This window comes from Heliconius melpomene, chromosome 2, assembly GCF_056956725.1.
Source record: "Heliconius melpomene rosina isolate 202511_hmr_F chromosome 2, ASM5695672v1, whole genome shotgun sequence".
NCBI lineage: Eukaryota > Metazoa > Arthropoda > Insecta > Lepidoptera > Nymphalidae > Heliconius > Heliconius melpomene.
This window is the reverse complement of record NC_140390.1, coordinates 3,978,220-4,004,329: the sequence shown is the minus strand read 5'-3', so window position 1 is coordinate 4,004,329 and position 26,110 is coordinate 3,978,220. Positions and strand designations below refer to the sequence as shown.

Here is a 26,110-nt window from a genome sequence, read left to right as displayed (position 1 = left end):
CGTTTCAACAGGAAAATTGTAATAGAAATTTCCCCTGGGTATCCTTAGGGGGCATGGTAGATATATATATTTTTTTAATAAATAAAAATAGTTATTTTCTTTTTTATTATCAACGCAATAGTTATAAAATTCATGTAATTCGTAATATACCTAATTCAAAAAGAAGAAAAGAAAATAATTAATGTAAAAGACGTGATAATGTTAAAATTAATATTCAGTATTCACAAAGGTCTAGACTACAACAACTAATTTCACGCTGTATCCCGTTTTGAGTGGCGGTTCTCAACGCCGCACTTTGCCTCGATACCAGAGCGAAGATATGAAAATATAAACTTAAATCAATTCCTCGAGTGGGAATCGAACCCACAAACAGTCGCGTGTACAGTTTATGCTTCTGCGCCATGACTGGCCCCGAAAAATTGAAAAAAAAAGGAAATAATAAAAAATATATATATTAAGCATAAATGCTGCTGTTTAAAAATTTATTATTATTATATAAACATCTCATGTCTGTTTAAAGCCTCTTCAAACTCGTCGTCGTCAGCCTCAGGTATGGGCATCCAATGGTGGCCCTGGTACAAGTAGGATCGACCCCCACGCCCTTTATAACCCAGTCTGGCTGCTTCATCCTGGATGTCTTTCTTCTTCGGCACGTCTTTCACTCTTGCGAATATATAAGCGCTTCCTTGCTAATAAAGAATCATAAACTTTATCGTTTCTTTCTATTTTAATAAAAGTATTGCAAATTACAGATATTAACCTAAATCTTAAGGACGGAGGCCGTCGCGACTTTTGTGGGTTCAATTTCCGATCGGAAACTTGAATTGTTATTTATTAATATTTTCATTTCTTCTGGAGCACCAAGGCAAAAGTACGGCGTTGAGTTCCGCAACTCAACACGCAACTGCTCGAAAAATTCAAATATATTTGGAATACATCGGAATGATATTAATAATTAATAACAGAGGCCAGTTGTGGCGCAGGGGATCCCACTCGAGGAGGTATATTTATTAACCTTATTTATAAGCCTTAACACTAGGTTCCTTTGCCTATCCTGCTGTGTACGGGATAAAACGTGAAGCTTTCATATTATATAATAACTAACTAAAATAAGAAATAATTACCGCACAGAACATAATTCCGAAATAGCGATTGTCACCAGTTTGTTTCAAACGTACCTCCACAGCTTCCACTATATGACCTGGTTTTAAACCTGAAATTAATAAATTAATTTCTTTTTATTCTCAGTCTTTTATCATACTTTTCTTAATAATAATAAAGAAAATTAGAGACAATAATTTCTCAATAATAGTTGCTTCAAAATAAAAAAAAACACACTAGGTTGCCTGTCTTCCTAACATCCTAACCTTAGACTTCAACCTTACCTTTTACTGGCTCGTACATTAAGTAATGTCCTCTATCATTTTTCTCGACGAGAAAGTACGTGGCGTTACTCCTTCCAGTCAATAGAACACTTTTGGCCGTAAAGTTGATTGGTTCTAGAACATGTCCATCCAAAATGTATTTAAGATAAGCTATGTCCTGAAATATATTAATAAAATCTATATGTTATATATCCCGAATGTAGCAAGGTAGGCAGAGGGAGCCTAGAGTTAAGAAATTCCTCTTCCCACTTTTTGCCGAATTCTGGAAGCGTTGTGTGTTAACTGGGGGAACTCAACACCACACTTCACCTCGACACCAGAGCGAAGGAATTAAAATAATTAAGCTTTCATTTTATTGGGCCTCAGCGCCACGACTAGCCTCTGCCAGTCTCTGGGTCTTTACGCTGTATTCAGTATACTCGTATAGAGTATCCATAGTAGGATATAGTGTTAAAACACTACGTTCCCTATGTTCCACCAAAATTTTCAAGTAATTGTGAACCGACAACGGCAGAACTCAACTTAAAATAAACTTTCAAGTTTTTTAAGTTTTCTAATATTCTAATATTTTAAATATAAATAATTGTTTTAAAAACTCACAATCGGCCGTGGTACTCGAAATTTCACAAACAAAGGTGTCTGTGGAGGTCCCCAGTAGTAGAAGGCGATCCACTCATCTGATAAAACGGAATACGGATTGAACCTTGCAAATCTACTGAACTCCTCGCAAGACGTCGACTCATTGATATGGAGACCACTGGGGTATTTACCACATTTGATAAAATTTATGTTTACCATAAAAAATATGGTTATTTTAGTTAATATTAGTAATTTATCCATATTAATTTAAAAACCATTTACTAGTGTATCATCTAAAATTATTATTAAGCCTAATTTTTGTACAAAAACGTAATTGTAAAAATCTTTATTTGACGTTTCCCAAAACTTGATATTTTTAAAGGAACCCTAAAATTCTAATTTGCGATGTAAGGTCCCATGTAAGATCTTTTCCAGAACTAAGATAGATGAAAAGTTAGTGCTGGTGTTTTATCCACTAAATCTGTTTTCTTTTTAGAGGATATTTTGTATGGGATGTTTGGCATTCTTTAGTTTTTTGTGTAAACTTTTCTATCGTCAATACATAGAGTAAACATTGACAAGATAGGACTAAGTAAGGTTTTAGATATTAATTTAATATTTTTTTATGTATTTATTATTAATTTCATAGATTAAATAGAAAATATAGTTATCTAACTTTATTTCCTTAGATCTTCTGTAATATAGCTTACTAAAGGGTACGGGTCAGCGAGACCATTTCTATACAAAAAATAATGACTTACTTATGGAATATAAAATTATTTAGTTATTTATTTAAATAAAAAACATCTAAATTATTATTATACTATGGTACTAATCTTATAAAACTTTCTTTTTTACAGATACCTTACGATAAAGATATCTTTATATATATCTTTATTTATAGATATCTTTATATACATATGTATATCTACATAAGAAAATTGTTTTTTTTTAAATCTTCATGCTTTATCCCTCATGTGGCAGAGTAGGTTGAGAGAGCCTAGTATTGAGGCACTCCGTTCCCCTCTTCGTCAAAAGCTGCAGGTTATTTGTTTAATTTTTTTAGTATTGTTTTTTTATTATGACGCCTATGATAGTAACGCCTTTCTCAAACTGTGAGTAAAGAAATAAAACACAATTTGCAATACTGTTAATATCTATAATATTTAATTTCACTTTAAAATTAATTAGATACTATCGTAATCCCAGCGGTTTGTGTCTTTAATAATTTTACTTTATAACTCATAGTAAGTATATTTAATGGACAACGGAAAGTAAGTCTTTACGAAATTTTTCGGCCCCAATTTAGACAATTTTTTTTTTTTAACCTACCCTAAAAAATCATCACTTAAAACAAAAAAAATAACAAAAGAAATGATAATAAAATTATTAAAAAAAATATCCATATTAGTACTGACTTTAACACTGACTCTAAAAATAATTGATGCCAAGTAGTAGATAGGTACATAAATATGAATTACATATATTTTTTTTATTTAAGTTTATGCTTTAATAAAAAAAATACCTTAATAGAGGTTATAGTTTTCAAATCGTTTTTATTTTTTTATGTTCTTAAAATAGTTTTAAATTATAACAACCCCTAATACAAATAAATAAAATTATTCTTTAATAGACTTTTTCTTAACAGAACCAATTAATTCTTCGGTGTTTATAAACTTATTTGAAATTTGATCCATTTTTCGCCTCTTCGTCCAATCTTCTAACTTACTTTCTTCTTCTAAATGGCGAAAGGCTGGTTTTCCTTTGCCTTTAAATTTCAAACTTTCAGCTTCATTTACCTTGTCGCTTTCTGTTTGCGGGCCGGTTTTTAACTCCGCCATTATAGTAGCATAAAATTCATCGCAATACATCATAACTAAATAAGGATCGTAGATCTTCATTCTTAATGGCACTATTGGTATCGATATATTCTGGCCTAAAATAACTATAACCATGTGGAATTCTATTGCAAGATAAATAAATATTTTTTATACAAACTTAATATCTTATTAAAAATACTAAGAACATAGTAAAATGAGGCCAGTCGTGGCGCAGGTGCATAAAGTGTGACTATTAAATCGACTAGTTGTGGGTTCGATCCACATTCGAGGGAATGAAATATTTATCTAAATTTATATTTACATTTCTTCGGTCTGGTGTTGAGGTAAAGCACCGCCGTCGACTGACTTGAGTTCGGCCACTCAACACGCAATGCCTCCAGAATTCGGCAGAAAATGGGGAAGGGAGTGTCTTAACACTAACAATAACGTGAAACGTGTGCGGGATACAGCGTGAAGCGGTTTAGATTTTCTAAATTACTTAAATATAATTTAATAATAATTATATTAACAATACCTTTCAATGAAAACCCAAAATAGTGTTCTGGTATTCCAAAAAACAATCCTCTCCTATCTCCAGCTATTAATAACATTTCCTTTCTCTCTTTCAATAGTAGTTTTGGTTCACGCCAGTTTATTTTCATGTTAACATACGGACCGTAACTCGTTTTATAATGCTGGACAGTCTGAAAAACATCTATATCTAAATCTAAAGGTCATAAATCTAAATCGAAAGGTCACTCACTCATCACGAAATCTCAGAAACTACATGTGCTAGGAATCTCAAATTTTGCATAGGAGTTATTTATAGGACGTAGGTGCTCGCTAAGACGGGAATTTGCAATATTCGACTCCTAAGGGGTTGTTTTTGGGGTTGAAAGTTTGTATGAACCTTCGTTACTACAAATGCTAGGAGTCTCAAATTTTACATGGACATCACTTATAGAACGTAGGTACTCATGGAGACAGAAATTAATAATAACGTAGTTCACGCAGGCGAAGCTGCGAGCAGGTCGCTAGTATATAATAAATACACTTCTAAAAATACTAGAAATGTATAATAAATTATAAATATCTTTCAGTTAAATATCATGTGGGTGAAAGATGATGAATACAAATCTTAAATTTTTGGGGTAAAGTGATATTGGGAATAAAAATAGTACCCACCCATAGTAGGAAGGCAGAGGGAGCATGGAAGCCCAAAGCTAAGACACTTATTTATAAGATACTAGCGGACGCGCGCAGCTTCGCCCGCTTATTTGCACTTTTAGGGGTGAATCCTAATAAACCATGAAACACGTGTTCAATGAAATAATTTTAAGAGTTTAAATTTCAAATCTTATAAAAATCGGTGGCGATTTAAAAAAAAATCCATACAAACTTTCAACCCCTATTTCATCGCCTTAGGAGTCGAATATTGCAATTTCCCGTCTTAGCGAGCACCTACGTCCTATAAGTAACTCCTATGCAAAATTTGAGATTCCTAGTACATGTAGTTTCTGAGATTTCGTGATGAGTGAGTGACCTTTCGATTTTATATATATAGATTAGAGTTATCACGCTTTATCCCGCAAATCATAATGGGTTAAGAAACCTAGTGTTAAGATACCCCCTTATATTTCACCTTACCTTCTTTGTTGGATACGACAATGTATGTATTACAGCTGATTCAAAACCTCGTTCAGACCAAATATAAAAGGGCAGCCATTTTGTGTTGATAACATCATCTGGATGGAAAACTGCCTTTTTCTTGAATTCATCACAAGTTGTCCAACTCCTCCGAGTTTTATTAGCTTTTTTTAGAAAAGTATTTGATTGGAAATAATTATCTACATCAGGCTTATCCACTATTGGACGACTTTTAGCAGTTGCAGTTGCAGAATGCTGTTTATTAAACACATTGTTTCGTAGTCCCACCGACTGACGTGCTATATTTCTTTCTAATAATTTCGAATAGTCAAATGAGACTGGCTGATGTTTTTCTTTACCACCACCTCTTCTATTTTCTTCTCTCTTCTCTTCTCTCTCCTCTTTACTACCTTTGCCTTTATTCATGTCCATTTCATGTCGTATTTGATCACGAGGACTCAGAAATACAAGATCGTCATTTGGAGCTTCTTTTGGATATTCTTTTTTAGATTTTGACGGTTCTAGTTCTGGAAAATCCTCCCGAATATTTTGTCCTACCTTTCTATATATGTGACCAAAATCGACTGACTGTCCTTCACGCCCGGGTTGTGCCATCGACATTGGAGAATTGAACTGGCGTTGCCGTTTTGATTCTACAATAGAAATCAAAATCAAAACAAAGGTAGCTTGCATTTCCTCGTACCTCAGCTATGTTATGAGAATGTTTCTTTGAACCAATGGGTTTATATTGAAAAATAGTTTGAACAGCTGTCACCAACATTTTTGGCAATATGAAAAGTTAAATCCTACATTATCTAACATGCAAATGTTTCCATATTTTTCCTTAAAAAAATTAGGCTTGATTGGTAAATGATTTTAATTTGGATTTTCATAAAATAAATTATACAGAAAAAATAAACATAATAATGTAAGTATTTATGTTATTCTAGTATAATATATTTATTGTGATCTATTTATATTTCATTAATATTCGTAACTTAATTTCTTACTTCAAGTAAATAGTTTGTAATATCTGAAATTACAAGAAATGTTTCAATTTAACACTTCCTCGTGTTTTATTATGAGAACAATCGCAAAAAAACTGTTGCATATTGGAAATTTAAAACTTGTTTATAAAGCTGTGCTTATTGACAATGTAATGACTTTTTTAAATTTGCAAAAAAAAATGCCAAACGCGATTCGGACCCGCATGCTGAGTGTTCCGTACCCATTTTAGAATTGTACGTCAATTGTATATACAATTTTTCTGTAATCTATAAATTTTCACTATTTAGATTTGTTTCCTTTATTTGTACTGTAAATTCTCACTTCTTGCCTCATTTCATAATTGTAAGGACCCTATAGGTTTTGGTTACTCGAAAAATTTCATACAAAATGCAGCAAAAACGATGCATAAACGCACCTATCGTCTGACTACGCTGACTTAGAAGTTTGATTTTTTTTCTGTGCTCCAAATGGCCGTAGATCGGAACATAAAATATTGATATTAATAAAATCATGTAAATGCTTTTGACAGACGTACCAGATGGACAAACAAAGTGATCCTACAAGTATTCCGTTTTTATCTTTTGAGTTACGGAACCCTAAAATTTATATGATGGCCATGTAAAAGGATTCAAAATTAAAAAAATATATATTATAAAGCTTTATTAATTTTTCTTTTCTGAAAAATTTATTACATGTTAATTTAAAAAATATCAAACTATTGATATAAGTATAAAGGTCGATCTGTGTTACTTTTGAAATAATTAATGAATTAATAACATCAAATATGAAACTAATAAGTAACTAATGACAGTTTTATATTGTTTTTAAATTGAAATTACAATATTTAATTAAATTAATCTTCTAATTCCAGCTCATTCTCTATGTCTACAGCTTCGTCTTCCACTGAGTCATCTAAGTCCAGTGAGGAACCTGGCGGTGGGTCATTTCTAAACAAATATGAACGGTTATAATCACCTCGGAAACCTATCTTTTCGGCTGCTAACTTTATCTGGAAATTAGAAAAATATATTTAAAAAAAATCAGCTTCACGCTGTATCCCGCATAAAGCACGATAAGCAGAGGGAGCCTAGTGTTAAGACACTCCGCTTCTCACATTCCGCATAATTCTGGAAGCACTGTGTGTTGAGTGGCGGAACTTAACGCCGCGCTTTGATTCGACACCAGGGCGAAGAAATGAAAATATTAAATAATTAATATTTAATTTCCTCGAGTGGTTGTTGTTACCTTGTTAAGACATAATACGACTTTCTGCCATTCTATACAAAATCTCTTAAATTCGGGATGATATCGGAGAAGAGAGTGTCTTAACGTAGTCAGTACCAGCTAAATAAAGAAAACAATTTCTGGTGGTTTATTTTTAGAGTTTACTCACATCATCACCCTCCGGCATCCTGTCCACGGGAGCCAGGGCGTAGCAGAATCGATATTGACAATTCATTATACCCAAATAGCCAGGCTCGACGATTTTTAAGCCGAAAATTAATAAGGGTATTGTGTCCACTGCAAAAGTAATACATTTCTTTTGTAAAAGTCCAAATCTTTTAATTGTCGTCTTATTCGTCATATTCATATATTTTCACGAAATATATAACTAAATCTAAACTAAACAGCTCGGTGGACCGATGACCTGAAGAAGGTTGCTGGCTTCGACTGGATGCGGAAGGCAGAGGATCAGGAGCATTGGCGCACCCTGGGAGAGGTATATGTCCAGCTGGACCCGAATAGGCTGGTTTGATGTTACTAAATATCTAACCTAATCTTTAAATATCAAAATAGCTTGGTGTATATGCTGGTGGTTGTGGGTTCGATCCACAACAGGGCCAAATATAAAAAAATAAAAAAAAATACAGTCGAATTGATAACCTCTTTCTTTTTGAAGTCGGTTAAAAATGAGACCACTCGAGTAAATGACATATTTTATATTTCATAATTCTTAATGGGGAACGTAAATTCCGTCTTAGCACTAGGTTCCTAAGTTCTCTCGTTCTCTTTTTCTCTTCTCGTTCTTGTATATATAGCCAAAAAAAAAATTAGATTTTCGTTTAAGCAAAGCTTAGAACTGTCTGTAAACTTTTTTCCGTTCTATCATTTGTCTTTGTCGATTGTTTGAGACTCTGAGTTGTTCAATCATATCGATCATGCAAAGTTTTCTTGCCATTTACTTTAACTCCTGCTATTTTTTCTTGTTTTTTGTAGCTTCAAGCTATATTCCGCATATAGCAGGATAGGCAGAGAGAGCCTAATAAGACACTCCGCCCATTTTCCGCTGAATTCTGGAGGTATTGCATTTTGAGTGGCGGAACTCACCGCCGTGCTTTACCTCCACACCAAAGAAAATGGAAATATTTATTATTTCATTCCCTCCAGTGGAAATCGAACCCATAACCTTTCGCGTTTACATTCACACTTTGTGCCCTTGCAGAACTGGCCTCAATACTAAAAACTTACAATTTTTTTTATTGCTATTTATAAAAGCTATTATATAACTATACATAAATTTAAAAAAATCTTACTATGAAAGGCAAACGACGGTATAAGCCTGAACACTCCAGGTGTTTCAGTAGTGATATAGAGAGCACTAAGGTCTATTGAAGTCTCCATAAAGAGGACCGCCTTGGACCAGTCTACCGTAGTGTTCATTCTCTCCAATTCCACTTTGAATCTGTCCACTAACTAAAATACGTTGCATTTATTATATTATGTATTAGGATATAATATATAGGTACTCTATAAAACCACGAATAACCTAATCCTAAGCATTTTTTTATTAAATATTTAAATCAGGATTTGAACCTGTTCCCTTTAAACATCTTTAATCGATTCTATCATTCTTAAGTTTAATAAACAATATTTATTTTAATATACTAAGCAAAAGGAAAGAAGCATATAAAATTTTTGTCTAGAGGTTTTCAAAGTCAAATACCTCAACGTCAAAATTTTTCATGAATTTCCAAATATTAAATTACAATATTTATTAAGCATTCTTATAGTTTCACATTTCTAAGCGTGCCTAAAAAAACTAGTACTTACAATAGATGTTGCTAACGAAAATCTTATATTATACGAGCTTTCCTCTGCCTGATTCCAGAAGTAAAATATTTTCCAATCAACGTCCACGACGTCAGCTACACGAAACGTGGTATTTGTTAGGAAATCTTCACAATTCGTCCAATTTTCGGTACCAAATTGCTTTAGTACATCGATCTCATATGACGAACATAAAATTATAATTAGATTTATTATAAAATTAGCAAGTCCTAGTCTTAAACTTGCTTTAGACATTTTTTTCTGCTAAAACTTTTTAGTGTAATTACACTCAAGTCTTCTAAAATAATGATATTGAACGTTACGCGTTAAATAGAACGTATGAAAAAATATTTACAATTGTTGTTTACTTTTTTAAAATTAAAACAATAATATTAACAATGTTATACAATAAACATCCGTTAACAATAAATTTTTATAAGGAGTAAAATGATAATATTTTAAAGAATGTACCTACAGCTAATTTTAAACATAATTTAGAAGAAAGTGGAGAACGAAAATATCTTACGAGAACGGAATGTCAGGCAGGTTCCCTCGACCAAATAAAAACATAATTTTCAGCAATAGTAACGTTTATTGAAGCTTAAATAACATAAATAATTCCATTTTCATTTCACAAAGAACTGTTCCCCTTTATTCTTCTCCACAGTGCAAGCTGGATGACCATCTCCAATGTCCAAATAAGCTGCTTCTGCAGCAACTTCTGAACGGTATATGGGTTGATCAGGTCTAGCCGCCAATGAAGCTCCTCCAACGTGACAGTCCATCACCAACAAGTATTTCCCCTCTCTTAATAACTTCATCTGGAATCTAAGAAGTGGAACTCCTTTCCGCAATGGTCTAATATCTAAATAAAATAAAAATAATATTATTATAACATTACTGAAAATTCTAATATAGGCCGTCGTAGCGCAGCGGCACAAGGGTGTGACTGTAACGCGTCGGTTGTGGGTTCGATCCCCACTCGAGGTTAAATATTTATTTACGTTTACATTTCCATTTCTACGCTCTGGTGTAGAGGCAAAGCGCGGCGTTGGGTTCTGTAACTCAACACGCAGTGCTTCCAGAATTCAGCAGAAAGTGGGGAACGGAGTTTCTTAACACTAAGTTCCCTCTAGCAGAATAGCCTGCTGAGTGCGGGATAAAGCGTGAATCTGTAATATATCTACATACAATTATACAATAAAAATATAAGTATAAGTAGGACAGGGTCTAACTTTAATATTAATGATTGTGGATTCGATTGAACTGCACTTAGGGGAATGGCTATATTGAAATTAATGAATTTTTCATTTCTTCACTTTGACAAGAAAAAATGTATAGGTATCTTCTGTAACTTTCGGGTAGATATTTTTTTGTTTACAAATTTAGATTTCTGCCGAATTATAGAGGGCGTGCGTGCGTGTTGTGGCGGAACTCAACGCCGCGCTTTGCCTTGACACCAGAGAGAGGAAATGAAAATATAAATTTGAATGAATATTTCATTTACCTTGAGTGAGGTTCGAACCCACAAGCAATCGTGCATATAGCATTATGGTCACTAAAAAAGCGTAATGAGCTCATCTTATCACAAGCTGGTTAGTTCAACTAAGAAGCATGAAGAAGATTTCAGCTTATTTTCCCAAAACTTACTGTAAAATACTAACTATTTGCATCTCGCACAACATTCGGTACCGCTAAGAAGGTCCCAGCAACTCCTTGGTCAGCAAACAAGAGCATCTCATGAGTCTCCGAGCCCATAGTTACGTGGAGGGTTGCTGCTTCCCACACCGGCTGGTGCTCCACGTACTCGTTCATGTCTGACCAGATCCTCTTAATAACCTGTTTAGATATAAAAATATTTTATAAGTTTTAGTGATTTGGTAACATAGCTTTTGGAATAATTATGGTATGATGAGATCTGGGCCTCTACTAGTTTCTTTAAAATATATTTTTTATATTAAACATTTATATCGCTAGAGTTAGAGAACCAATGGTCTAACCACCCAGGACGCAAAAGACCGTGCAAAGTGGAGCAGGTTGAGTAGGAAGGCAGACCCTGGCAATAGCCGGGATTAATGCCAGGAAGAAGAAGAAGAAGATCGTTATACTAACACCCCGTGTAGCATTTTGGAAAATCATATCCAAGCATTTAGTATCCAATTTCAGATTCCAAGTGTAATATATCCTCCATGGCTTCCCAACAATGATGTCCATATCAAAAAAGGGATTCTTAGCAATTTTGGAACAGGTTTCATGACTTTTCTGGAACATATCCTGATGCTGACCATATATCATGGAAGTTAAATATAAAATTGTCAAAATACATCCGTATTGGTTAGAAGTCATTTTGAATGTGTCATAATAATGAACCTACAGTTCAAGATAAAGACAATAGCTGAGAAAGTGTACGCTTCTTTCAATGTTTTGCTAACTATCGTATTGTCTGATATCTTCTAAGATACTCCAAACATTTGTGGACTAGTTAGTGCAAATGACTAGGTTTCTTCGGTGACTTCGCCTGACTTTTTAATCCAATTATTTTGGCGTTAACTCAAAATGTATATTCGAGGATAGTAACAAATATTAAAACATGGAATTTTGCCTCATCTTGCTAAATTTCAAGAGTTACAATTAAATCTGGGTATTCATTAAATATATTTATGGCAACCGATGGGGAAGAAAGGTCCTCGAATGGCGACTCCGTCTCGGCAAAAGGAGCACAGGCTGCCCTCCAACCAGGTGGACCGACGACCTTAAGAAGACAGCGGGACTCCGCTGGATTCAAAGGCCGCAGGACCGGGTAGAGTGGCGAGAATTAGGGGAGGCCTATGTCCAGCAGTGGACGTTCAAAGGCTGATGGATGGATGGATGTTTTATGGCTTCTTAAAACAATTACAGGTTTTTCAGCAGAGTAGTTTGCTAGACTTATATAGTATTTTTATTAGTCATTAATTTACCAAAAACTAAATAAGAAAGCATCCATTTATGATATTAACAAAAAATAACTGACTTTTTGGTAGAGTATGTATATTTATTAGCACAATCAGAATCAGTATTAAGTATAATCCAAATTAATTAAAGAGAACATATTAAACCTACTTAACACCCACCCAAAAAGTATAATGAAATTTTGATATTAACCACAATTTTCAAAACAATCCTTTCCCTCCATATAACGAAACGTCAACGGAATCGTCTAATTTAAATTATAATGATTGATAGCGGGTTTTGTTTTCTCTCTTTTTATATCCAATTTTTTTTTAAATCCATTCGCATGTTCGTTTGTTGTAGGCGTGTTCGTTCGGCCACCGATGCGTATCTCCAGAATAGGTGGAATCGGTGGGTGGAATAATATTACCAGTTATGCAGTGACAGCCTGGCTCTACGTAACGACCGCGCCGCCCAGTTCAAATTAAAAATATAAACAACAGTGCAGTTCAGTTTAGATTTGTATGTTTTTTTTTTTTATTAAAAACTGTTTTGTTAGACAAATGATGGTATTTTTTTAATTTTGTATTTTTTTTTAGAATTTCTGTTTTGACGTTTGTATATATTTTTTTTACTTTTTTTTTTGAATTTTTGGTTGAATTTAAAATACAGGTTCCCAAATATCTGTTGGACTCCTGAAAATAGCGTGGGGGTGGAATGAATAAGTGTTGAGGTCTCCTAGTGATAGTACCGTTAATCTATCTTTTGAGTTACCGTATATTTATACATACATATAAAACAGTAAATATATGTATTACTTTTAGACCAGTAGAGGAATTCTAGACCAGAATTGGATATATTTGCAAAAAATTTTGTTGGAAAATTTAAACAAACTGAAAGAATAAAAATCTGTGACTGATCTAAAAAAAATTGAACTTAGCAAGATTTTTATAATTTTTCATATGTTTTCTAAAAGTATTTCTCTATCCTAAATGAGGAATAACTCTAAAAAAAAACAAATATAAACTATATTTTTTACTCCTTTTTCCAACTATACTCACAAACTTCACTAACAACATACCTACAAAAGAATTTCTACTCTCCACTCGTTTTCTATATATCTTTCTTTGAATCTAAGAACATGAAAATAATATTTATTGGCCGACTCGAGGCGGAACTCGCGGGCTGGGGGCGGCCTCGTATTATTTATAACGTTCGCCCGCTACTAAAGAACGCCTTTACTTTCTTTCCATTAAAGTTTTTGTGTTTATTTCCAAATAAAAATATTCTTTGTGATATTTAAAATATAATTTATCAATTAGAAGGTTCCATGTGAAACATTTAGTGGTTTTAAGCCTTGAGAAATATTTTTCTATGCATTATCATCAAATATGGTCAGTCGTGGAGCAAGAGCTCAAAGTGAGACGGTAAATGCAACTGGTTGTGGGTTCGATCCCCATTCGAGGATATGAAATATTTACTGAAATTTATATTTCTATTTCTTCGCTCTGGTGTTGAGCTCCAGACTTCGGGGAATGTGGAGAACTATGCCTTAACACAAGGTTTCCTCTGCCTACCCTGCTGTGTGCGTGAAGAAGAAGCTACCTACATCTTCTTCAGCTAATTAACTCTAAGGCATTTATAAATCGGTCTCAAGTCTTAGATCGATCTTGAGATGTTGATGATCGTTGTTGAATGAAAACGGCATCTCAAGATCAATCTCAGAATAGTTTCTTTAAATTTCATGTACCCGAGTACCTATACAAAATTATACAAGATTTAATTTAAAAATTAAGTAACAATGTATTTTTTAAGTTTATCTGAAGAAAAAGTTTTTTTTTCCTCTATTACATAAAATTAAAAAGTTAAAATATCTGTAGTATAGTCGGCATGGCGAGTTATGGCTTCACCCGAGGCACATGTCAGCGGTTGTAATAAGGAGCGTCGACTGGACGTGAGGCACTGCCTCCAGCTTAACTTGTGCTTTATAGAGCACTAGATTTTTATTAAATATCCTAATGACTTACTATCTTATAAGAATAATAATTAATTCTATAGTGTGACTGTAAATGCTATAGGTTGTGGGTTCGATTTCCATTATGGGGAATGAAATGGTTCCTCTTTCCATTCGGAGGAAGATACGGAATGGAGTGCCTTAGCACTGGTTTCCCTCTGCCTGGGCTGCTGTGTACAGAGCGACGCTACAAAAATAAGTAATGGTGTTGTTATTTTGTCATTAATTTATTAAGTTGGTTTTCCAGGGAAATTATACTATTTGAGATAAATCAGCTTGAAATATTAAATACATTTTATATGCATCTCTCGCATTTAGAGTGAACCAAGGTCAACCTCTAGCTCTAGCAACTAGGCAGGTTTTTTTTTCGGTCTTGGGGTTAATGCTGTTAGCCCTATTGGCCTTTGCAGCGACACCGGGTGGGGAGGGAAGAGGGTACTCTGTCTCTGAAGATATGCAGGGTAACTAGAGCTAGACAAGAACTAGACTAGACAAGAACTAGACTAGACAAGAACTAGACTAGAACTAAGCAGAGGAACACAACACTACTTATGTCACACAAAAATATTTAAAAAATATAATTATATTTCCATATATAATAGTTATCTACCCAAATATAAACAAGACAGTCAACCACAAAATATAATAAAAACAAATATCCATAAAAACAAATTCCATTTTAAATGAAAAATTCGATTAATCGTTCAGAAACAGAGCACGGCCGTCTCTCCCTCGATCAGGTGAAATGCGGCTGTCAGGCGCACTGCTGCTGAGGGCTGCCACAGTAATGTATCGATCGACATGAAATATTGCCAGAAATGATGAATATGAAAGCGAAAATTCTGGTGGATATTTAAGAGAAATATTATTATTATTAAGGGGTGTTGGGCAGTTGTGAGTCCGATTTCCACTCGGGGAGATTCACTTGGGTACCAAAAGTGCGGGGTTGAGTTCCGCCGCTCGACACACATTGCCTCCAGAATGCTGCGGAACAATGGAGACTGAGTGTCTTAACACTAGCTTCCCTCTGCCGTGAATACAGTGAGACATTAGTAATAGAAAAACCGTAAACTTTAACAGTTTTTTTTATAAGCGCGGAGAATTAAACAATTTGCAATAAATTCCCATATAGCGTATAGTGCTTTTTGGTTATAAAATAATAAAAAAATCGAATTCACAACCAGTCGCATTTACAGTCACAGACGCTATGCCATGCCTGGCCTCAATCAACCAACCGACTCAACCTTGGTTATTTTCTTAAAATAAAAATATAAATATATAGTAATAAATAGTAATAATAAATCAAATATTATCAACCCTATCGTCTAGTGACGTCGATCAAGTGCCCTCCTATTTATCTATCTATATAGATATATCAGCAACCCCTTTCCGTCATGAAACCCTTAACGTCTTGTTCCAGCAGAACATTCTAAGTAAAATATTGTGAACAGTTAACTATGCCTTGTGGATCAATAATTGACGTTTGATGTCTAAATATAATGTGTTGGTTCGATTCCCACTTGAGGAAATGAAATATTTAATATTTTAATTTCTACGCTTTGGTGTTGAGGTAAAGCGGGGCCTTTAATTGAGTTCCGCCACTCAACACTTAAGGTCTCCAGATTTCGGTGGAAATGGGGAACGGAGTGTTCTAACCCTATTTCCTCTGTCTGCGCTGCTGTGCGCGGGATACAACTAAAAAAAATGTTTTCTTTTGAACCGACTACGGCGAAGCTACAAGCAGGATTATGATTTTGACTGGTATGTACCTATGTACTTAACTTAACAAGTGTTCTAAATCTAAATATTGGGGATAAACATAGACAATTGTTTTTCTTAAATCTTACAGAACTTATATATATTTTTAACAATAATAATAATTAAAAAAAAACAGACTAACACATTTTTTTTAAATCATTGTTTTAGGTTCTATTTCATTAATAAATACCCCCCCAAAAACATTTTCTCTTATATATCCCATATACACCGATCCCTTACGATTTTACTATAAATATAGATAGATATAGATAAGTTTATCGTAAATCTCCCATTCAATAGCATATTACGCGTCCATAGCGCCTTACCCAACTTGGCACGAGGCACTGTGAAGACACCACTTTCCCCACTTTTCCTTTCACTATACGGAATAAGTTCGGAAAACATTTCCGCCGACGTCCCCGTACCCTCGTGTAATCCTCTACCTGCAGAGATATACCAAGCTTACCCCAACAACCACTATCATCCATACCTACTATATACAGAATAATATAAAACAACTATATTATACACAATTATCAATCGAAAATATACTCTATTTTTTTGGATTTAAGAATAAAATTGGAATAAAATTATAGGAGAGATGTGACCTTTTATAGTAAACTCTCCTCCCCCCACCAAACGGCTGTCGCGCCCTGCTTCATGCATTTAAATTGCTTCATTACAGAACTAGACGCTCGAGCGTAGGGTTGCCTATTGGGAAAATCTACTTTACGACTCCGTTTCGAGCAAAAGTTTTTTTCTCTCTAGAAATAACAGTGGCTTAGCATCTTGGAAAATACGAAATATTCTTTGTATTTCTCGTATAAGATTTTTTTGGGAAAATTCTTATTTTGAGATGGATTTTAGTAGAATTTTATAGAAGCTCTATAATTAAATTAGTTCTAGTAAGAATGAATTAGCCAATTCAACCTATTTCATAGACAACACTATAAATAAACACTATTGACTCAATACTATTCCGCACATAGTAGGGTAGAGGGAACCTAGAGTTAAGACACTCGATTCCCCATTTTCTGCCAAATTCTGGTGGCATTACGTGTTAAGTAGCGAAACTCAACGCCGCGCTTTAGCTTTAGCGAAGAAATGAAAATATAAATGTAAATAAATATTTCACTTTTGCAGTCAAACTAGCTAGCGCCACGACTGGCCTGTAGTAAAAAAAAATATATAATAAATGCTATAATTGCCAAAAACCAATGGCCATTACGCGCCACCCCTACATGGATGAGGGTACCGGTATCTGCGATCATTAGTCTCCGAGTGGCCAGAGTTGCAGGCCAAATTTTGCATGCCACTGTCTCTCTAAGTAACCTGGCTAATTACTTTGATTATTGCGGATTTGAACCCCACACACTACTAGGAAGTGTTCAAGGTTAATGTTGTATGTATGCTTGGTGTCTAGATTAGGAGAAATTCCGTTATAATAAAAATATTATGTTTATTTATTGCTGGGTGCTAAGGTTTTTTCTAAATTCGGACTTCCTACGTCTCTGATTTTTTAAATTTAAGAACGTTTTCTAAAAATATTTTTCTATTTAGTTTTGTGTAACAGTTTTAAATGTTAGACATATTTAATAAATAAATAGCATTCTTCTGAAATAGATAAAAAGATCTAGAGAGATACTAACGCAAATATATTAAGAGCATAATATGATAGGAACATATGGCTTAGTGGTCAGATCGTTTGGACAGGATCCAAGAGTCCCGCTATGTTCAAATTGTGTTTGTTTTAAAAACTAAATGGTACAATAAACGCCTAAAACAAACTACATTTTTCTGCATCACCAATTTTGTAATATACGCATATTTTTAAAAAGCTTTTATAACAACAATAAGTATTACTCCTCTATTCATCCAAACATCCGAATCCGAGTAAATCCTATTTTTTTACAAAATCCAATTAAATTACACAACAGCACGCCCATTTTAACACGCAGATGCGGCCATTTAATACCTCGAAATGTCAACAATTTGACTATTTTGCCGCCAATCCGCGCGAATGTTGCCACAATGAAAAATTCACGTATCAATGACTAACTTATACATACATCCAATCAGCAAAGGTGTCACATTACGAACCTCCTTTGTGAGCATCATAGATATGTTTACAAACAAAATAGGGGCTTGTCATAATCTGTTTTAGATTCGCCTTTTCTATTTTTTCGGTCTGGCAACTTTTAGGTGTTGTTTTTTTTAGCGGCTTAGCAAAGGTATGGATTTCGACGCCTTTTTGTTGGTTTATCCATGTTGAATAAAAGGTGTTTCTAAGGAAGGTAAGGTAAATCCGCAGTGCGAATAATCTTTGTACGTGTGGTCCTTTCAATCCGTCAGTTGACATTTTTGAGGAGTTCTATAGGATTCTAGATGAATTTGCTGGCAATAGCGGCTTTCTTTGGTGTAATTGTATCTAAATACGATCTCTTTTCTTTTCCTGGTTTCTGGGAAACCGCAAATGCTTAAGAAAGTGAATTTAATATTGTGGTTAGTTTTACGATCAGTTGCACACGAATTTTAGTAAACGTTCATAAATATCATTATTTATTGCTTTAGAAGTAAAGATATTATTATTTTAATATTAGTTTTGTAACATAGTATAATAAAACTTAGACTTCATTTTTTTTCTATAGATTAAAGGCATAGAAATAACACTTTCAATAAATTATAATTAAAGATTTATATATTTTTTGAAATTAATATAAAAGACAATTTTACTTTTTTCGACGATTTCTATTAGTGCATACAATATATACCTACTATAACTTATACAAAAAAAAAAAAAAACTCACACCCACAACTCACATACCTTACAAAACAAAACTTCACCCAACAATTACATTATAAAGCGAAAGCTCAAGCGTCAAATGCCTAACATTTGCAGATTTCCTACCCATCACCAAGAACTGCTTATAAATACCTTATGCTTACATCAATAAGAGCGATATTGACTTGGCAACTTGCACATACATTTGGGCAGAGCAGCCAAGCGTGAACGCTTGCTCGGGACATCAGGGGTCCGTCGGTGTGTTTTTTCCTTAAGCCAACCGGGATTAGTTGAAGCCCTTTTGAGTGGCAGCCGACGTCAGCCACGTCTGGCGAGATTTCGTGCTTCATACATGCCTTAGGGCATGCAGTTTTTTTGAGGTAAGCTTAGTTTTGTATGGTTCGTGCTTTGTTTAATGTTGTTGTCGTTTTTGAAATAAGTAAAAGTGTATTAAAGGTGCATTTTTGTAATAATAATTATATGAATAATAATGTCAATGTTGGTACTAATATTGAATCTTAAACGTAAGTAGCAGGAGAGGCAAAAGTAACCTAGTGTTAAGACACTCCGTTCTCCACTTTTCCTAATAATTATGATAATTATTATTACATGTAATGTAATATTCTTACCACATGTATGAATAGAACCTGGAGAGAAATTATTTCTTTCTTTTGTTCAGTAGGTATTCATATTTTTACCTGCTGTGGTTGTCTAAAATATATCTCTATCTAACATAAAATGGTAGATCTTGACACTTTATTGTACCAGACAGAGATGAAAATTATTTTTACATTAATAGTTCTCCGAGTAAGTTTCAAATATACTACCATAATGTTGAATTGAGCTTTACCAACTGATCCATGATGGTGTAACACGTTAAAACCATTTATTTTATAACTAATATTTTCATAAAAATTAAAACTAATGATTTAAAACTTAATTAAGAGGTGTCTATTCGCGGAAATGATTATTCTCAATTAATTTTACTTCCTACTCTGACCAAAATGCAAGTGGACGAAACATCAATAAAAAGAGAGAAAAGACAATAGCGAAAACAAATAACAATAGAATGTCATAAAAACCATATTAACTGTGGATTATACGCAAAAATAATAAACGCAACAACCTTTACCAAGTTTAAAAAAAATACGTATTTACCTATTCAATATTTCAGCAACCGTTTTCGTATACAAACTTCCAAATACTATGAACTGGTTACCATCTCGTCTACCATACTAACCACTAGACCATATTAAACCATGTGTAACAATGTAAAGGTGACCTTGTAGAGAGGAGGACTCGTCAAGGCGCTCGTTCTCACGCGCTACCCGTGTTGCCTAACGCTGATGAGGATTACTCGTGACACGTTGAGGGTTGCCAGGAAAAAAAATGTCTTCTTTAATACTAATTTAATATTTTTTATTTTTTTTATATTTGGCTATTTTAATTATTATTAAGAAAAAATGTGAGTTAAATAGAAAACATACCAATACGAGTAATATTACAGCGCAGTTGTTATTATTATTTTTTGTGAGTTTACAAGTTACAAACGAAAATTTTCATTTTCGTGAATTTCAAACCTAAAATAATATCTAGATAAGATTTAAGCATTTTAATTAATATTTTTTTGTAACTGTAATGCGACGGTTGTGGGTTCGATCCCCACTCGAGGAAGTGAAATATTTATTTACGTTTATATTTCCATTTCTTCGTTCTGGTGTTGAGGCAAAGCGCGGCGTTGACTTCTGCCACTCAACACGCAATACCTCCAGAATTCGGCAGAAAGTGGGGAACGGAGTGTCTTAACACTAGGTTCCCTCTGCCTACCCTGCTGTGTGCGGGATACGGCGTGAAGCTGATTTTTTTTTAAGCTATATTATCAGAGGACTAAGAAAATTCTGTTAACTACGGAAGTATAATTTAAATCATTGCCTATTGTTTACTTTTTAATAGCATTGATAGCCCTGACCGAGCTGTCAGTCGCAATAGACAGTGACAATTTATTCGGACTACCTGCGCGCGCGCCTTAAGCCGAGTGACATACGAGACGGACCATAGATCAAATTTATATAGACGATTAAGCTATCAAATATAATTTAATTATTTTGTTAAACTACTTCGTGATGTGTAAATTAAGTATATTTTATTAAACGTTTTGTATTTTGGAAGTTACTGTCAAAAGTTTTAAGTAAATTTTGGAATTCATTGTATTTTTATAAGGAAATTGTTATTATAATTTATTCAAAAAAATCTTAAATATATAATATTTTTAATAAGATTAGAATTTTGTATTATTCTTGGATTTTTTATTGTGGTCTTGCTAATATCGAGCAGACTTCCTTTGTATTTTCTTTGAATATCTATTCTAAATGATAAAATATTCATTATGTTTTTTAAAAAAAATCCTTTATGCAATTGAATAAAGAAAATTAAAAAAAAATGTACATATTCGCATTTCTTCGCTCATTATAGAACTATTTGACACCTGTAACTTGGTAATTAGATTAGTATAATAATATAGTAATTTTTTTATTAACAATTTCTATAATAAAATATTTAAAAAAAATGTAAATATCTCATTCAAGTTACTAACCGTATTCAACATTTTTGACAGAGACAATGTTCGTGTTGCTTCAAGCTAAAACAAAGTATCATTTACTTTCTGTCAGAACTTGTACTTTGTCAACTACCCGTCGCTCGCTAAGTGGTCTCGACATGAACTTCTTTCAGAATAACGATTTTACCAGAAAATGTCACAGGATTAGGTTAATTTTTTTGGGTTAATTTTCATATTTCATTTACAGGAAATGTAGAAAAGCAAGTCAAAACAATGATATTACCACATTAAAACCGATAATTGATATTATGAATAAACCAATATTTAAAACACTTAGACCTTGAATCGTTGCCTTGCCACAAGTATGTGGATTCGATCCCCACCCCACCAAGGTAGAAACTTGGCGACGAGCCTCGCCACTCAACACACAATGCCTCCAGGATTCAGCGGATAATGGGGAACGAGATCGTAACACTAGGTTCCCTCTACCAACCCTGCTGTTTGCGAGATATAACGTGAATAATTTTAATCTCAATTAAAAACATTTTAGTTGAGGTATATCCATGTAATATTTATTCTTTGACGACATACGTTGCGCTTGCTCCTATATAAAGCATTTATTGGTTCTCATTGACCACTTAGTGGATTTACCTCACATACCAACGTATTAAAACATACCCCATATAATACTTGTATTATGTCTATATTAAATTTAATCTTTGTACATTTTTCTCACGCCTATACGTTCATTAGATTGACATATTATAATAAAAATATTGCAATTTTAATCCAATGATAAGTTTTATTTTATTTTTCATATAAAATATGCATATCCTGTACCTATTTGTTTCTTGGTTGTTATTAAAACTGTTATTTATTTTTGTATCAAGATTCAAGTCGAGTTAGTACAGCTGTTTGTGTTAAATATTTAAATTCTTATTATTGTAATGTTACTTCCATATATAATGTTTTGTTTTTAAATATAATAAAGTTCTAACATTATATTTAATAAAATTAGAATAATATAAGAGACCGTCGAGACGCGACAGTTGTGGGTTCGATCCCCACTCGAGGGAATATATTTATCTAAATTTATAATTCCATTACTTCGCTCTGGTTTCGAACTAAAGCGCGACGTTAAATTCCGCCACTCGACACGCAATGCCTCCAAAAAAAAGTTGGTGGAAAGTGGAGAACGGAGTTAAGACACTAGGTTCCCTCTGCCCACCCCGCTGTGTGCGGGAAACAGCGTGAAGCTAATTTAACATGAAAAAAAACATAAAAAGTACTACGATGATATCTTTACAATGAAGTCTTTAATAACTGTTATCTATCTTCTATATATATAAAATCGAAAGGTCACTCACTCATCACGAAATCTCAAAAACTACATGTGCTAGGAATCTCAAATTTTGCATAGGAGTTACTTATAGGACGTAGGTGCTCGCTAAGACGGGAATTTGCAATATTCGACTTCTAAGGGGTTGTTTTTGGGTTTGAAAGTTTGTATGAAACTTCGTTAGTTCGTTCGTTCGTCGAGTAACAAATTTTGCATAGACGTCACAAGGACGTAGTCATGGAGACAGAAATTAATAATAACATAGTTGTGGGTGAAACCGCGAGCGGGCCGCTAGTTTTTAATAATCTAAAGAGATTTAAGTTATACTAGTGTATAGATTTAGTTTTTCAGCTTCACATAATATATCAGAATAATAATTTGCCTTCGTCCCATAATATATAAACAACATAATATATATCTATGGATATTTAAATTAATTAATTTAAATACAGTATGCTATTAAATTAAATTACAATTTAATTGTAGTAGTATGTAGATATATAATACAAGAAATATCAAAAAGTAAACCGGAAGGCGTAACAATGGCACCTAATGATAGTGAAGACCAACTCCAGCAAGATGGATTATGATTTTCTATCTAGAACAAACGTTTTATGAGCTTATACACTTTTTAAAAAACGCGACGTTTTTTTTTGTATTAGTTCACTCTATATATTTTTTTAATATATCATTTTTTATTATTCATATATTATGGGATAATATTTAATCAAAATATTATTGTTATTTTTGTTTTTTAAAATTTAATGCTTAACAGGTATATATTTTTGTTTAACATGTTAACAAATGTATTATAAATACAGATATTCCCTCATACGGTATTTGAACTGGCAACCATCGAAGGTAGACACGTATTTTTTTTAATAACAAGTATAGAAAAACTCGTCGTCTAATATCTAGTGAGGAAGTATCTTAACTTTACTCAACTAAGATGACAATCGCAAGCGGACGCCAGCCTCTATTATAACGTGGTGCTTCGCGACATAATCGCGTTTTTGTATTTAAATTCTAAACATTTGAATACAATGCTGCTACCGAGATCGATCCCTAGACTATAATGGGCTGGGCGAAACAAATATGACTGGACAAGGATATAAGATGTGTTTATTTTCTTTATTCTCTTGGTTAGGTAAAGAGTAATGGATTTTAGTATATAGTGTTTTCACATTTAATATTCATTAAAAATGTTTTTTATGACTCATATAATTATTATTGTAGATTCATGTTTTGGTAAAAATTGTGTTTGGTTCAATTCCCACTAGAGGAATTTAAATATTCCTCCAACATTCGGCGGAAAATGGGGAACGGAAGTGTTTTAATGGGAACATTAAGTTCCCGGGTTCCGTCTGCCTACTCTAATATATACAGAATACAGTGGGAAACTAAAAAGAATATATATGCAAGATTTGTAAAACTTACCTGAAACGCGTGTTCTGCTTGTATAAGATTATGCATATCAAATGCAATCTCGTTACAATGATAGGATATACCGATGCTATCTTAATAAGTACCCATTTGTGGACGACAATGTCCTCCACAAAACCACCACAAAAAATTAACAAAAACTACGAAATGAGCTTAAAATACGACCTCACACATTCTAAGGGTGGTTTCCCGAAAACCACGGGGTTCCGGGAAAAAATACATTTGAATACAGTAGCCCAGGTGGGTTTCTTACGTCGTCTTGAATTTTTGACGTTAATTTTTACGTTTTTTAAAAGCGAAGGTGTCACAGATCTTTATCAGGCGGACGGGATTTAACGATGTCGTAAGGCGCGGTGCTGTCAACTTATAGTCTCCTTTTTTTTCTCTTTTTTTTCCTTTTTTCCTCTCGTCAAGCCCGTGTCACATTGAATTAGGTAAATCCTTTAAGCTTAGAACTGAGCTGAGGTGCCTGACTGAGCAAGGACTTGTCTTACGGTACACTCGTTTGGGGTTCGATTTGAAACAAAAAATATGGGTAAAATGTAATTTTAAATATTTACACTATAGTGTTTAATTTTAAATGCCACTTAAGTTTTTAAATTAGAGGTCGTTGGCAGGCACAAGGTTGTGAATATAACGCGATTGGTATAGGTTCGACTCCCCCTTATGGGATTATTATTTATTAATATTTTCGTTTATTCGCTCTGATACCAAGGCAAAAGTCCGGCGTTAAGGTCCGTCACTCTAAACACAATACCTCGAAAAATTCGGCAAAAAGTGGGTAACGGAATGTTTTATTTTATATAGCTGTTTTATTTTTAAAGTTATAAAACTATTTTTGAAGCTATCATAATTCTCGTTGACAAAATAATCTAAGTATAAACGTACAAAGTAAGAATATATCAGGCAGTATAACATCCCCAAATTATAAAGACAAATTTTAGTATTAAAAATATATATGGCAGGGTGACGAATAGCTACTACTAAAAGTATTCTTCTGTTTGCCCGAGCATTAGTCAGTTTAAACAAGAAATTAAACATTCAAGCAGTAGAGACCCCAACTAATGACAGAGGGACGTTTATTTTAACTGATTCTAGAACAAATAAGGCAATAAAAATGTAGGTTTAGTAAATTCTGTAGTATATATACTGTTTGTATTTATAATTATGAAAAAATCTATAATAATTGTTCTTAATTATGATATATTTAAAATCTATCATTAACGTTTGTTTTTAGTTTCCCACTATATCTCACATATAGCGGATAAGGTAGAAGGAATCTGGGAACCTAATGTTAAGACTGTATGTTCCCATTAAGACGTTTACGTTTTCCACTTTTCGAAGAATTTTGGGTGTTAAGTGGTGGAACTTAACGCCGCGCCTCCGGTCTTATATTTCTAACTAACTTCTTATACTTCTTATACTAAAATATAAAACCTATATTCATCATATAATTTTAGTAGAGTCAAGGCTATCGCAGTGCGATGGGAAAATGATTGTAAACACGACGGTTACTGCTTCAATTCCCACTAAAGAGAGAAAGAAAGAAAGTATTATTTTCATTTTCCCGCTCTAATAACAATAAGACAGTTGAATTCCACACGAAATGTCTCGTAAAATTGAACAGAAAGTGGAGAACAGAGTTTTTTTCATATTCAAAACAAAACTTTACCAAATTTAGGTAGGTACCTATATGTATATAAATACAAAATTCACCTCAATCCTCCAACCCTCCACCCTCCGACTCTCGCATCCCTGCTATCTAACTTGCAAACGATATTTATTTTATCACCGAACTGTTA

At 33.5% G+C, this 26,110-nt stretch overlaps 3 protein-coding genes across 3 annotated transcripts; all 3 read right to left on the bottom strand.

The window, feature by feature from the left end:
* Positions 1–491: 491 nt before the first annotated feature.
* LOC146540446 (uncharacterized) lies at positions 492–2,225 on the bottom strand. Its single transcript, XM_085205108.1, has 4 exons — positions 1,986–2,225; positions 1,386–1,542; positions 1,125–1,213; positions 492–689 (listed from the first exon to the last, which is right to left on the bottom strand). Exons 1-4 carry the CDS (start codon positions 2,223–2,225, stop codon positions 492–494), a joined length of 684 nt encoding a protein of 227 aa, XP_085061234.1.
* Positions 2,226–3,546: 1,321 nt separating this feature from the next.
* LOC146540445 (uncharacterized) lies at positions 3,547–6,125 on the bottom strand. The gene is made up of 3 exons (XM_085205945.1): positions 5,432–6,125; positions 4,320–4,488; positions 3,547–3,900 (listed from the first exon to the last, which is right to left on the bottom strand). Exons 1-3 carry the CDS (start codon positions 6,122–6,124, stop codon positions 3,584–3,586), a joined length of 1,179 nt encoding a protein of 392 aa, XP_085062071.1. The 5' UTR covers position 6,125; the 3' UTR covers positions 3,547–3,583.
* A 3,940-nt stretch (positions 6,126–10,065) lies between these two features.
* On the bottom strand, positions 10,066–11,922 carry LOC146540444 (uncharacterized). The gene is made up of 3 exons (XM_085204807.1): positions 11,600–11,922; positions 11,152–11,326; positions 10,066–10,352 (listed from the first exon to the last, which is right to left on the bottom strand). The coding sequence occupies exons 1-3, from the start codon at positions 11,831–11,833 to the stop codon at positions 10,114–10,116; spliced, it is 648 nt and encodes a 215-aa protein (XP_085060933.1). The 5' UTR covers positions 11,834–11,922; the 3' UTR covers positions 10,066–10,113.
* Between the last annotated feature and the right edge of the window lie 14,188 nt (positions 11,923–26,110).

Bases quoted from the DNA above. Each gene is read 5' to 3' on its own strand.
- LOC146540446 (XM_085205108.1), bottom strand. From the start codon at position 2,225: ATGGATAAATTACTAATATTAACTAAAATAACCATATTTTTTATGGTA. The intron at 1,543-1,985 runs GTGAGTTTTTAA...AATATATTTCAG, and splicing joins TTCGAGTACCACGGCCGATT to GACATAGCTTATCTTAAATA. The intron at 690-1,124 runs GTAATTATTTCT...ATTCTTTATTAG, and splicing joins TCGGAATTATGTTCTGTGCG to CAAGGAAGCGCTTATATATT.
- LOC146540445 (XM_085205945.1), bottom strand. From the start codon at position 6,124: ATGCAAGCTACCTTTGTTTTGATTTTGATTTCTATTGTAGAATCAAAA. The intron at 4,489-5,431 runs GTAAGGTGAAAT...GATGTTTTTCAG, and splicing joins TGTCGTATCCAACAAAGAAG to ACTGTCCAGCATTATAAAAC. The intron at 3,901-4,319 runs GTATTGTTAATA...TAGTTATTTTAG, and splicing joins TTTTGGGTTTTCATTGAAAG to GCCAGAATATATCGATACCA.
- LOC146540444 (XM_085204807.1), bottom strand. From the start codon at position 11,833: ATGACTTCTAACCAATACGGATGTATTTTGACAATTTTATATTTAACT. The intron at 11,327-11,599 runs GTTAGTATAACG...ATATCTAAACAG, and splicing joins TCCAAAATGCTACACGGGGT to GTTATTAAGAGGATCTGGTC. The intron at 10,353-11,151 runs GTTAGTATTTTA...TATTTTATTTAG, and splicing joins TGTTGTGCGAGATGCAAATA to ATATTAGACCATTGCGGAAA.